The sequence below is a fragment of the Benincasa hispida genome, chromosome 5, assembly GCF_009727055.1.
Source record: "Benincasa hispida cultivar B227 chromosome 5, ASM972705v1, whole genome shotgun sequence".
NCBI classification, from domain to species: domain Eukaryota; kingdom Viridiplantae; phylum Streptophyta; class Magnoliopsida; order Cucurbitales; family Cucurbitaceae; genus Benincasa; species Benincasa hispida.
Window position 1 is genome coordinate 3872524 of NC_052353.1, and position 14360 is coordinate 3886883.

General features: G+C 34.0%; 2 protein-coding genes across 2 annotated transcripts; one reads left to right on the plus strand and one right to left on the minus strand.

Annotated features, from left to right (window-relative positions):
• Positions 1-451: 451 nt before the first annotated feature.
• LOC120078030 lies at positions 452-2367 on the minus strand. The gene is made up of 6 exons (XM_039032211.1): positions 2354-2367; positions 1280-2156; positions 1037-1120; positions 886-953; positions 772-842; positions 452-714 (listed from the first exon to the last, which is right to left on the minus strand). The coding sequence occupies exons 1-6, from the start codon at positions 2365-2367 to the stop codon at positions 452-454; spliced, it is 1377 nt and encodes a 458-aa protein (XP_038888139.1).
• Positions 2368-8201: 5834 nt separating this feature from the next.
• LOC120078121 (H/ACA ribonucleoprotein complex subunit 3-like protein) lies at positions 8202-12779 on the plus strand. The gene is made up of 4 exons (XM_039032340.1): positions 8202-8361; positions 8493-8564; positions 11960-12002; positions 12443-12779. Exons 2-4 carry the CDS (start codon positions 8511-8513, stop codon positions 12538-12540), a joined length of 195 nt encoding a protein of 64 aa, XP_038888268.1. The 5' UTR covers positions 8202-8361; positions 8493-8510; the 3' UTR covers positions 12541-12779.
• The last annotated feature ends 1581 nt before the right edge of the window (positions 12780-14360 follow it).

The following is a 14360-nucleotide window of genomic DNA, read 5'->3' on the forward strand; positions in this document are numbered from 1 at the left end:
ATTTAGCATTTCTTTCACTATAAAAAAGTGTCGTTTTAAGTTTCATGCATGCTTGTATTTAGTAACGGCCTAACTTGAGTCCTAGGGGGTCGGGTCATTACAAAGCCTATCACGACATCATAAAATCACCCTCAAACACCATGACTGCCCCACCTCAGTATGAATCACCCACAACGATCGACCTTGAAGCACATACACCCTCAATCCATGCAACCCACAATGAACCAGACCGCACCAACAATAACCATAACAATTTCAAAATAGCCATCATATTCCTGGAAGTAGTGTGATGGATACCCAAACCTCCTTCAGATCTCGGGATAAACTCATCTCAAGCAACACACACACCCCTCTACCATCAACCCATCCTCTCCACAAGTAAGCCCATAAAATACGATCAACCTCATGACCAACAGAAACAGGTAGACACAAACACACTAGACCAATACACCTAGAAATTCTGCAACATCGACCTGACCAATTGCAGATGATCTGCAAAAGAAAGGGATCTCGCAGTCCAACTCCTTACGTGAGTAGTAATCTTCTGAATCAGAGGGGCATAATCCATAGCCTTCAACCTACCCGATAGCGAAAGAAGCCCAAGATAATGAACAGGAAAACATCCAAGTACAAACCCCATACTCCTAGCCAGATCACTCTCCACATCACAAGAAATACCAGCAACAAACATAGAGCTTTTACCAACATTAGCCACTAACCCAGATAACTCCACAAATTGACTAAGCACTCAATTCACAAAACTCAACGAACCATGATCAACTGCATAGAAAATCATGAGGTCATCAGCAAACGACAAGTGAGCCAACCTCACCTTATCACACCTATGATAAAATACAAAGGAGGGAGGAAGACTATTCAACATACGAGATAAGATCTCCATAACCATCATAAACAGAAACGAGGACAAAGGATCCCCTTGCCTTAACCCTTTCCTACCAGGAAAGTACCCCTCAAAAGATCCATTAAACATCATAGAGAAAAAAGGGGAAGTAACACAAGCACGAATCCGACTCACAAACTTCATATAAGTACCAATGGCCAAAAGAACACCAAACAAAAAGTCCCAATTATCGGAGTCATAGGCCTTCTGAAGATCCACCTTTGGTACAGAACGAGGTTTACCCCTATCAAACGAATACCCTCAAACAAGCTCTTGGCACAATAAAATGTTATCAGTTATACATCACCTCTACACAAATGCCGACTGATTCCTATTGATAAACCAAGGCGAACACACACAGAGTCTATCAGTAATCACCTTAGAGATACACTTATATACCACATTACAACAAGCAATAGGGTGAAAATCCTCCATACGATCATCACCAGGTCTTGTAGGGACTAGGGTAAGAGCTGTGGCATTTACCCCATAGGGAAGATAACACGTATCAAAGAAGTGGCGAACAACAAAGCAAAAATCCTCCCCCACCACACTCCAAGCAGATTTATAAAACTCCATAGGAAAACCATCCAAGCTAGAAGCTTTCCCCGATTTCATAGAGAACAGGACATTACACGCCTCCTCCCTAGTAACAAGTATGCACATGTCCCTAATACACTCATCAAGCCACTGAAACTGCACAATATCATCAATCTGGTTCGTAAGGTCTCTATACCCCAATTTCTGAGTCCCCAAACTCCCACTAAAGTATTTAACAGCCATATCTGCCACCCTGTTATGAGACGATTGACAAATCCCATCAGAATCATTCATTGAGAATAAACCATTCCTAACCAAGCACGCCCAAACAGACCGATGAAAAAACGACGTGTTTTGATCCCCCAACTTCAACCACCAAACACGAGACTTCTGATGAAAGGAGGCCTCCTCCAATCTCGTTAATCTCCAAAACTCCTTAGTTGCCACAACAACCTCACCAATCAAAATATTAGAAGATGGGTTACACTCCACAGCAGCCTGAGTAGACTCCATCCTACCTCTGGCCTCTCGTGTCAAACATCTCAAACCCTCAATTCCCTTACCAAAAGTAGTACGAAACACTGGTTTTAAGGCCTTCAAATTCCTCCTCAAACTCACCAAAGGGGACACTCCAGGATGAGTTGTCCAAACAGAGGCAACAACAACTAGAAAATCAGCGGAATCAGCCCAATGATTAAAATACCGAAACGTGGAACTATACGAGCAACATAACCATCAACGGTAACCAAAATGAGGCTATGATAAGAAATCCCCCATGGTTTCACTCTAAACCCAGTATCAGAAATCCCCCACGACTTCACCACAATCAACAGATCAAATCCACACAGTCAACACAGAGTCAAAGCGAATGCTGATATAGCAAACCTATCAACCAAAATGAAACACACAAACCAGCCAACCCTCATAGAACAAGAAGAGAAATTAACACGAACCAAAAGCCAACCACACACCTGAAAACGAAAATGGAGCGACCAGCCGAGAGAACTCAGGTTCCCTCGCATCCTAGTTCGAAGCCACAGAGAAGAAAGACGTGTGTGCCTCTCACGCACGCGCACCAAAATTAATTATATCACCTATAATTAATTCTCTCAATTAATTTGAACAATTCAAATTAATCCAAAAACCGATTCTCATTAAATCCTGTTTAGCTACCAAGGGGACCTCATGGACCTATAGCTTGAAGCTCCAATGGTACGTGAATAATTAATTAAACTCTTTAATTTAAATTATTCACCATTTGTTAACTGACAAGCACTCTATTAAAGACCGTCAGTTGCACTATTTGCACTACAAATATATTTATGTGTCCATTGGATATAACCAATCAACAGTACAACGACCCTTCACAAACTGCTTGTAAGTACAACTATGCCAAAATTATGTTTTACCCCTTTAGTTAAATCTAACTCTTTGAGTACCATTAATCCCTCTAATAAACAATAAATCATAGTTCAAATATGACTAAACCCCTCTCGGGCCAGAAGAGGGTGTGACGCCACATTGTTCAAGCCCCAGAATCAACCCTTAAGGGAGCAATTTATCTACTTACCGTGACGTTGGGGAAGGAATGGATTCCTTCTTGTGTAGTTGTGTTCCCAACTCTTAAATCAGACGAATCCCCAAAATAGTAGGCTTGTTGAGTCGGCGATCTGACCACTCTCACCTATACAAATCAAAAGATCGCCTTCATAGGCAGGAGTTCATAACTCACTCAGGATTCAGGTCATGTTACCTATGGTCATCCTGGTGAAATGTAAGTCTCTATTATGAACGACAGTTATTGACAATATTTTTGCATATAATGTTGCTCTTGATATTATATTTGAAAATGAGGATCTTGAACCAAAATCTGTTGAATAATGTCAACATAGAAAAGATTAACTTCAATGAAAAGAAACAATCGAGGCAGAATTAAACTCATTTTCAAAACGTCAGATTTTTAGACCAGTAGTTCGAACAACAGAAGGTGTCAAACCCGTGGGATACAAATACGATATTTGTGAGGAAAAGAAATAAAAATAATGAGGTCACAAAATATAAAGCAAGACTAGTTGCATAAGGTTTTTCACGAGATTTGATATTGATTATGAGGAGACGTATTTTTCGGTAGTGGATGCAATTACGTTAAGATATTTATTGGTCTGACCGTGTATAAAAGTCTGGACATGCATCTTATGGATGTAGCTACGGAATACTTATATGGATCTCTTGATAATGATATTTATATGAGAATCCTAGAAGGGTTAAGGTACATGAAACATATAAATCAAATTCCCAGGAATTGTATTCAATAAAGTTACAGAGATCGTTATATGGATTGAAACAATCAGGACGTATGTGGTATAATCACTTGAGTGGATATTTGTTGAAAAAAGGATATCAAAACAATCCAATATGTTCGTGGATTTTTATAAAGAAATCACAGTCAGAATTTGCTATCATAACTGTATATGTTAATGGTTTAAATATAACTGGAACTCCTGAAGAGCTTATAAAGGCAATTGAATATCTTAAGAAAAAATTTGGGATGAAAGATCTTAGAAAAACAAATTTTTGTCTTGGCTTGCAAATTGAGCATTTAGCATATGAGATATTTATTTATCAATCAACTTATACAGGAAATTTTTTTAAAAAAATTTATATAGACAAAGCACATTCATTGAACGTTCCAATGGAAGTTCGTTCACTAAATGTGAAGAAATATATATTTCGACATCGAGATAATAATGAAGAACTTCTTAGTCCTGAAGTGCCATATCTTAGTGCAATTGGTGCACTTATGTATCTTGCTAATAAAACAAGAACATATGTTGCATTATTAGTAAATTTATTAGCAAGATATAGTTCTTCTCCAACAAAAAGACATTGAAGCGAAATTAAGCATATACTCCATTATCTCCAAGAAACGATTGATGTGGGATTTTTTTATTCAAATAAATCAAATTTTGATCTAGTTGGTTATGCAGATTTTGGATATTTGTCTGATTCACACAAAGTTAGATCTCAAATAGGTTATCTGCTCACATGTGGAAGAACTGCTATATCATGGTGATCAGTAAAATATATCATAATGACTACTTCCTCAAGTCATGTTGAAGTTCTCGCAATTTACGAGGCAAGTCGAGAATGTATATGACTAAGATCAATGACTCAACATATTTGTGGGACATGTGGTTTGTCTTCGAGTAAAAATCTTCCAACGAAGTTATATGAAGACAACACAACATGTATGACCAAATAAAATGAGGATATATTAAAGGAGATAGAACGAAACATATTTCACTCAAGCTTTTCTACATTAATGATCTTGAAGAAAATGATGACATCATTGTATAACAAATTTGTTCGAAAGGAAACCTGACAGACTTATTTACAAAATCATTATAAACCATAACTTTTCAAAAATTGGTGCACAACATTGGAATGCAGTGACTCAAATATCTTAAATGATATTTTCATGAGGGGGAGCAAACATATTATTCTTTTTTAGGAATATAAATATATAAAATTTATATTTTTTCTTTACTAGGGCTTTTTTGCCATTGGTTTTTTCCTAGTAAGGTTTCAATGAGACATATTTCATATATATAATGGGCATTTAAGGGAGAGTATTATAAATATTATAATGTGTTAGATAGATGCCTAAGCTTAGTGTCAAAAGCCAAGTGTCCTCCTTCCATTACCATATGTGTTGGCCATATGTCATACAACAACCTATGTTTGGTGTTCAGGTATGCCACATCCTACTTGCCAAAATCCCTATAAATAAGTGGCTATTTGTGGATTTTAAAAACACGCATATATTAGAAAAAAATCCATGAATTTTGAAGAAAATGGAGAATCTTGAGAAAATTTCATATTTCATATTTTGTTATTTATTTATTTTAATATTATATTTTATTGGTATCCGTGTTCCCATTGTGCACCTCAATTTTACAACAAGAAATTATTTATTCTATTTTTTTTACAAATGTTTCTAAAATCAAACCAAAGTTTTAAAAACTAACTAGGATTTTGTTTAATAACCATTTGATGTTTGGTGTCTGATACTTGAAAATTGTGCTTATAGATATTTATACGTTTTATTGTTTCATTATCCATTTTTACCAATGTTCTAAAAAAAAATAAAGCTAAGTTTTAAAAGAAAAAATAAATAGGAAAATTGTTTTAAATAACAGAATTGTTGGAAATATTTTCAAATATAACAAAATGTCATAATTTATCTTTGATAGACACTAATTGATATATGATATCTATCAGTGTCTATTAGTGATAGGTTATAGTAGTTTATCATAGTCTAATAGTGTCATAGTGGCATTTTACAATAGTTGAAAATAACCCAAAGAAATATATTTTTTTAAAAAAAATAAACTAAAAAATCAAATATTTATTTAGAAAAGTTGAAAATCATAGTAGCAAAATTGAAAGAGAAAAAAGGAAAATAAAAAAGAAGTATTTAAAAATCCATTATTAAAAATTTGCCCAAAAATTCTACCATTTTTTTTAAAGAAAAAGATGAAAATGATGAAAATAACCAATTTAGCATACTTTTCAAGTATTTTAAAAAGTATATTTTTAGGTACTTAAAAAAGTAATTTTAAACGACCGCGATTTGAAAAAGTAAGTAAAAGCTAGGAAACCTCGTTTTCCTTTTTATGAAAAAAATTTCATAAACAAATGAAATAAAACGTAAAAATCCCAAAAATACCTATAGATGGATAAATTGAATTCAAGCCTAAAATAATAGAATATGTTGTACAAGGATAAAATAATTGCATATATAGAACAAAAAAATGGTAAAAGACTAAAAAGTTCATGCCTAGCCATTTTGCTCGCTTGTTCCCGATTTTCTCAAATTGAAAGTTATCACTGATCGCAGCTATCAGTGATAGCCATTGATAGCTGCTATCAATTGCTATTACTGATAGCTGCTATCAGTGGTAAGAAATATTAATACAATCTTGAAATATTAACTTTTAATTTGCTATCAATTATTAATGACTATCATTGATATACTTTCATCAATTGGAATCAATTTTGAAATATAAACAGTTAAGGCTATTAGTGACTATCGATTATAAACCTTTATAAGTAGTTATCAACATTGAAAGAAAACCAACAACTTTGAAAGATTGAGCTATACCAGTGATAGAAAACAATTAGTGGCGATCACTGATAGACTTTCATAAATGACTATCAAGTATCAACTTTGAAAAATTAACACAATAGCTATCACTAATAATCTTCTATCGTGACTATCACTGATATTAGCTATCAGTCATTGTCACTGATAGACTTTCATCAGTCTGAATCAAACTTGAAATATTAACACTTAAGGCTAGCAATGATAGACTTCTATAACTAGTTATGAACTTTCAAACACAATGTATAGATTTCACCTAACTTTTATCATCGATATCACTAATATCACTCATATCGTGGTTATCAATGATATCTTTTTTCACTGATAACATCACTGATAAGATGCTATAAATGATCTCACTAATATCATGCTATCAACGATTTCATTGATATCATTCTATCAACGATAGTTCTCCATCATCGATAATATACTATCAGTTGTAGCTTCTGTCACCATTAATGTACTATTAGTGGTAGCTTCTATCATTGATAACGTGCTATCAGTTTTAGCTTCCATCATCAATAATATGCTATCAGTAGTAGCTTCTATTAATGATAGTTACCACCTTATTGTCCCTTTCCTTGTCATTTTCAAACATTGGTATGGTCCCTTTTCTTTTCGATACCTTTCAAGGACACTTTCATAGAAATAGTGAACAACCAAACCAAACCCTTATTCTTTGTTTGATTTCTAAAAAAAAATATTACAGTACACAAATACACAAATATTTCAATTTGTACCCTTCATCGTGGGCCATCTACGCCATTTTTTCAAGTTTATTTATGATAGACATTATACTCTTAAAGTCCTATAAAAAGAAAAAAAAAACTATTAGCTTGTTTGACATCGTTCGCATTTCTCATTTTTTGAGAAATAAACTTATTTAATAACTATTCTCGTTTCTTATTTCAAACTTTTAAGAAATGTCTTATAAAAATGATGCAAATTTGTGGATTACTTTCAAATCTATTTTCATTTGCTATTTATATTTATTGTTTTGTTATAATAATCAACTTGATGATTGACTTGTTAGTGTTAAGTCATTTATGAATTGGGTACTATGAAGTATTGAGTACGAAACTCAGCCTCATAATTCTTATGAAAAAAAAGAAGAAGCAAAAACCGAATAACGAAACAAAATTTAAAAAGAAAAAAAGAAAGAGAAGAAAAAAAACTGGAAAAAGGAAAGAAAATTTAAAAAAGGAAGAAAAAAAACTAGAGAAAGGAAAGAAAATAAAAAAAGAAAGGGAAGAAGCAAAAATCGAAGAAAAGAAATAAAAAAAAAAAGAAAAGAAAGAAGAAAGTGTGCAACAAGACAAGACAAAAGAGAACGAAATTGCAAGTGCGACACTTGCATATTTGCAAATATGACTAGTCAACACTTCTAAATTTACAAATATTTTGAAAAAGTGATATATTTTTAGATTTTATTCTTATTTTACTATCTATTTCAATTATCCTTCCATTAGGTGATTCAAGTTGGGTTTGGGTCGAGAAATTCATGAACCAACTGATTTAGTGCGGTTTACCGATTTAGAAACTAAAATTTCGGTCCAACCAAACCGAACCGGGTTTAGTGTATATATAAAATTTTAGGTTTCCATTCTTCATTTGAGCACCCGCCCTTGGTCCCTCTCTCCCATCGCCCTCGCCGTTCGTCTAGTGCTGCACCACCGCCGGACGTCCTGCACCAACTTCTCCGTCCCGCCGCCGTTCGTCTTTTGCCGCACCTCTGTTCGTCTCTTGCCGCACCCCTGTTCGTCTCGTGAATCACTTCCTTCTCTGTTCTTTTCGTGTTTTATTGTTTGTTTAGCCTTTAATCTTGTTTGTGTTATCAATAGACAATAAATTTGCTTCGAACCAAAAAATCCCTAATTTTTTTCACAGGTTGAGTGTTTAACAACGATGTATCTTCAGTTTTACATCAACGACAATGGTGATAAAGTATACACCACGAAGGTTTGTCTTTCTTGTTCCTGCTTTTGCTCTGTGTAAAAGTTCATTGATATCACATTATTTGAGTATTGGGATTGAATTTTTTTTTTATCCTCAATGCATAAACTGAGTCTGCTGCGTCTTAGATAAGCAGTGCTATATGGATTCCCTGATTTTGAAGATAATGAAGAATTACTGAGTCAATGACCATAAGTTTTGGAGTCTGGATTAGTCCTATTTGAAGTAGGCTACCGTTATTAAGTGCGAGTAATTTGTGCAGTTACATGTTGCGTTCCCATTAAATGATTGATTAAATCTATAGTAAACTTTTGCTTAGAATGTCTCAATTTTACAAAAAGTTTGCGGTCAGGCTTTGAGCTTTGTTCCAAGAACTTCCAATCCTACCTTCTTTACTTTACTATGTCATCCATACCATGATGGTAGTTTAGAATTACGTTTGACGTCCCTTGACTATGAAGGAGGAGAAGTTTTAAGACTTTAGACGTCATTCTTTCTCTACTCACTTCCCCAAAACAAAACGTAACAATTCATAAAAGTTTAATCTCCAAAACTATTGAATTTTGGACAAGAGAAATGAACTTGTAATCATTCAATACTTTCATTTACAAAGTGGGAAAAATGCATAATTGGAGTAGTCAGATATAACACCAAGTCATTCATTCAGAGACGTCGATTAGCAATTGACCAAAACATTTGTTTACTTAAGTGTGAGGCCAATGGAATGCCAAACCACCAATAATTGCCTTCCCACTAGTTAGTTTCAAATATATCATACACCATCAACTCCAATTTTGGCTACTACAACAAATAAGCATACAATCCACAAAACAGAATGTGGCATATCCAGGTAGTCCCATCTAATTGAACTTTTCTTTTTTTGAATAAACATTTGAAACAAAGCATATAGTTTAAAATAACAAGTTTAATAGAAGCATTCATCTAATTAAACCAATCAATTAGAAGTAACAACACGAAAACGGAAACACTTTCAATTCAAAATGAATTGAAAACATTTCCAAAAATCTTTCAAAACAGTCACATACTTTCATTTAGCAAAACCATTAAAATATCCCAAACAATTTCAGTTGATTCTCAAGTCACATAAAACATGCTTTCAAACGTTCAAAACATACCCTCAACTCTTGTCAAATCACACTATTCAAAACATAACTTTATCAAAATTTATATTTTGGAGGGGATGTTGAAATTATTTATCCCGAAGCTACTCACAAAAGTTTCAGTCTCGAAAGTCCACTATTTCTACTTGAACTAAGCTCAATCTTTCAGGTACCTAAACATAACCGACGCTTCATGCTCAGAAACCAAATTCCAACTTAACGGTCTAAAACTTATCTAAAACTCACACAATCTCGTCTACCCAAATTTCTCACTCAAAAGAAATTTTCTGTGGTACACAATAGAAAACTACACCCTCCCAACCTCAGGCTAAAAACAGTAAAACTAAAGCTTTCCAAAACATATAAAATACCAAACAATTTTCCATTCTACAACAAACCTTCAAAGCTATCCTAAACTATGGGCAAACAAAACGGAAAAATTTATTCTTGATAAAACAAAATTCCTCAAGACTTCAACACAGAAGAAAATAAGATTTTCCAAGTTTTTAACACAAAATCAGATCTGAAAGTGTGATAAAACTGCTGTAAAAACATTAAAAACATACAATTTTTGAGTAGAAATCAAAACTATAAGTTACCCCTCATAGGAGCAATTCCGTGCAAAAAGGAGATTCCAAAAACACTCAAAACCGTCCCAAATTTAAAGAAAACAATGCTAGAAATTTCTGAAACAATTTCCCCATTATCATCAAACCTTGAATTCTTAAATAAAAGGACCTAACTGAAAACTTTGATGCCATAAACTTTGGTAAAACAATTGGTAAAACAAGAAAAAACCAAAAATTTTTTTCAGGGCAAAAGATTTTTCCAAACCTTTCATTCTAATTCATCAATAATAATGAAGACAGAAAAAATCAATGCCCCAAAACTTTAGTAGGCAAGAAAAGAAGAAAACACCAAAGTTAGGTCTTTAAGAGATCCTTATAAAGAATCTCAGTTAAATTCCATAAAGGATCAAATTCTTTTTCATTAAAAAAAAACTAGATACTAATTTCTTTGGAAGATTGGTTCCTCCATAAAACTTTTATTAGGGGGATAGTCCTATTATGTAAAAGTAGATCCTTGCGATCCATAACGTGAGCTGGAACCTTCTCATAAGTCAGATCTTCCTTTAGTTGCAATGGTGCATTGCACATAGGAAATATCCGCAATATGCCTTCAAAGCATGGAGACATGGAAAGTATTATGGATTCGATCGAAGGCATGCAGTAAGGCCAAGCGATACGCCACTACACCCACCCTTTACACAATCTCAAAAGGTCCAATAAACCCTAGGCTAAGCTTCCTTTACTTCCCAAACTTCAGTATTCCTTTTAACGACAAGACTTTCAAAAACACCATGTTTCCGACTTCAAAATTTAGTTCTTTTCTTTTGATATCATTGTAGCTTTTCTGCCGACTGTGAGCTGTCTCCATTCTTTGCTTAACTAAGCCGATTGTCTCAATAGCTTTCTACATTGACTTGGGTCCCATAATGAAACTCTGCTTACTTCAGTCCAATTGATCGACGACCTACACTTATGCCCTTAGAGTGCCTCAAAAGATGCCATTCCAATAGTTTCTTGATAGCTGTTATTATAACAAAACTCTATTAAAGATGCAAATGTTACTCCCAGCTTCCCTGGAAGTCCAAAGCACAAGCTCAAAGCATATCCTCTACTATTTTAATTGCCCTTTCCATTTGACCGTCTGTTGGGGGGTGGACCAAGGTACTGAAATCAAGTGTCGTGCCTAAAGTCCTGTGCACACTTTTGTTTAAATGTAAATTTTGGATCTCAAGTCTGATACTATAGAACACATTTTAGAGTTGGTAGAAATTTTTCATTTCATCTTTGGTAGAATGGTATATTTGCGAAAGCAAACCATTGTGCCAATAAAATACAAATGAAAGAATCCCTGCAAACACGTTTCATCTGGCTTGATAAAACCGAGTATCAACTACTTATGTATTGGGGCCCTCTGCATTATTGTATTTATCCATCTCATTTCGTTGTCCATCTTCTTTTCTTCTCTTCTGCATTTGAACTTTTTCGGTTGTAATTGTTCCCTCTAATTTTGGTGTACTTCCATATTGTACTCTATGGATTATTTCATTCATGAATGAAAATTTTCTTCTCTCAAAAAAAGATAAAACCGAGTATCAAGAAAACAAACTAGCTCGATAAACCATTGCTTATTGCCCCTGCACTTTTTGTACCTTTTTTTGTGCTGACAATTTTATGCTAACTTATCTGGTTTGCATTTTTCTCTCTTGTACAGAAGGAAACACCTCTAGGTTTGGCCACACAATCTGCTCATCCAGGTAAAATTCTTTGCCTTATTTGGCTAGTTGAGTGCCATCTCGTTTCACTGACTTGCATAATTAGCAATATCAGTGATTCTGGTAGGGAGAAAGACCTGCTGTAATATTTCTGTTTTTGTTGTGTCTTGAAATAATATGCATGGTCTATTTCAGTTGTGATTTTCATTGTGGCCGAGGCTACTGTGAAAATTGGAATCATATATTATTAAGAATGGATATGCACTGTTCATGTACATGATGCAGACATGTATCATCGGTTGACATGTAGAAGTGGATAATACCATTGCTTGCCGTTGTCCATAGAGATGCCATCGTTTGTTATCTATATTGAGTGAATTAATTCAGATACTACTCGCTAGGCTATCCCTTCAATGTGGGGGTCATGGTTTTTTAACAGTTTCGGGCCCCTGATAGCCTGTTCTACATTTTTCTGACTGCAGCTCGTTTCTCCCCCGATGACAAATACTCGAGGCAGAGAGTTCTTCTTAAGAAGCGATTTGGCTTGCTACCTACACAGCAGCCACCTCCAAAGTACTGAACTTGTCAACGCATTCTGAAATCAACTCTATGGCACTACTCAAGTGTTTGTTTCCCAATTCCCCACCTATAGAGTAGATAGTGACTCGGTTAAACTTTGATAGATAGTTTTGCCTTTTTCTCTATGGCTTGTAATGGAGCTGTAAAGCACAATTCACTGTTGAACCTTTCTTTAAGCTTGTCATCTGCTTTATAAGTAATGAACTTTATTTTACTGAAAGCAAACTTATCTACTTTGAAGATCTGGTTTTAATGCAAGATAATGGGCCTTTTTTTCGTACTTTTTTCTCCTTTTTGTACTAACATTGCAGTTGTCAAGCACCAATGTCTACTGATCCTTTCTAAAGTTTGTTGGCCTTCTATATATAATTAACCTGATTTATTGACAATTAATTGAGCCTAAGCCAAGGTGTTAGTCCCCAATTCCCTTGGTTTTGACGTTCAAGTTCCCTCCACATCCGGGTTTGCAATTCGAGAATTCGACGCATGCATAACTAAGGTACGCAAGGCTCATTTTATGGTTGATTGGCAGAACTATAACAGCTAGCTTGTGAATATGGTGCTTGTTTTAGGGTATTTGAAATTGAACTCTGAAAAAGTATGTTCAAAGGGGGTTATGGAACTTGGGAATTTGGGCCTAAGTGGTCATATTGATTGCAAAAGTATAGCTAAATGGTTAGGTGCTAAATTCTTCAGCCCCACTCAAGGAATAGCGTATGAAAACAGATATATCATCATCATCCTCAACTACTTTAAAGGTTTGGCGGCTCTAAGTTACTATTTTATTTGTCATTAGAGCTTGTCTGATAATTAACACAGATTACAAAAATATATTTTTAGTTTAACAACAGGTGAGTGCGAAGATTCAAATCTTTAATCCATTGGTATATATTTTAACTAGTTGAACTATACTTTAGTATGATTGAGATATATCTTGTTAGATGAACAAAAGATGAAAATTTCAATCAGAATACAACGCGGGCCAAAGTTGTAGAACAAAGACATATTGTCACATGCGATAAACCGTGTTTGTCGAATTATTGTCTCATGATGAACTATGTGGAATTATTGTTGTGCTTGTCTTTCAAATAAATGATCCGTTTCCATTAAAAAGGAAATGAAGAAAAAGAAAAATAGAATACGAAATGAATCTTCTTGAAACGATTGATGGAAGTATTATATCTTTGTTATCGACATTGTTTTTAGAAAAGGAGGGGGAAGAACATGGCACCCAATGAAGAAGACCAAACCCTGTAGCCCTTTTCTTCAATCACAAAAGCATATTCTAACATGATCATGGTTCTTTAATTTCCAAAAGATATGATTTGATATACATGAGTCCAAATCACAAGAGGTTTTTTCATAAAGTAATTTAATTAACATAATTTTCTTTTCTTATTCTTCTCTTAATTACAATTCAAAAGGTACTTTAGAAAAATAAGAATGAAAAAATGTGGTTAAGATTTTTTTTTTTAAAAAAAAAAAAGAAAAAAGAAAAAAGAAAAAAGAAAAAAGAAAAAAGAAAAAGTGATTTAGAAAAGTGGCCAATTGAAGCACGATATAGAAACTTTTATTTATGTTATTTTTTAGCTTCATATATATGAATATGACCTATTTTAAACTAAACATATCTAATTGTTCTAAAAACAAAGGGTACATAGTTTAAAACAGCACTTTAATTATTTTATCAAAAACTATGTGCTGAAAAAATCTTAATAATCACTCTATTTCCCAAATAAATCTAAACAAAACGACAAAAATAATGAAATTCAAGATTTCAATATTTAGACATAGGTGTCAACTTTGAGCCTATCCCTTTAT

Bases quoted from the DNA above. Each gene is read 5' to 3' on its own strand.
- LOC120078030 (XM_039032211.1), bottom strand. The intron at 954-1,036 runs GTGAGTCGGATT...CTTTCCTGGTAG, and splicing joins TTGGTACTTATATGAAGTTT to GAAAGGGTTAAGGCAAGGGG. The intron at 715-771 runs GTTCGTTGAGTT...TATCTGGGTTAG, and splicing joins TTTCTATGCAGTTGATCATG to TGGCTAATGTTGGTAAAAGC.
- LOC120078121 (XM_039032340.1), top strand. From the start codon at position 8,511: ATGTATCTTCAGTTTTACATCAACGACAATGGTGATAAAGTATACACC. The intron at 8,565-11,959 runs GTTTGTCTTTCT...TCTCTTGTACAG, and splicing joins ATAAAGTATACACCACGAAG to AAGGAAACACCTCTAGGTTT. The intron at 12,003-12,442 runs GTAAAATTCTTT...TTCTGACTGCAG, and splicing joins CACACAATCTGCTCATCCAG to CTCGTTTCTCCCCCGATGAC.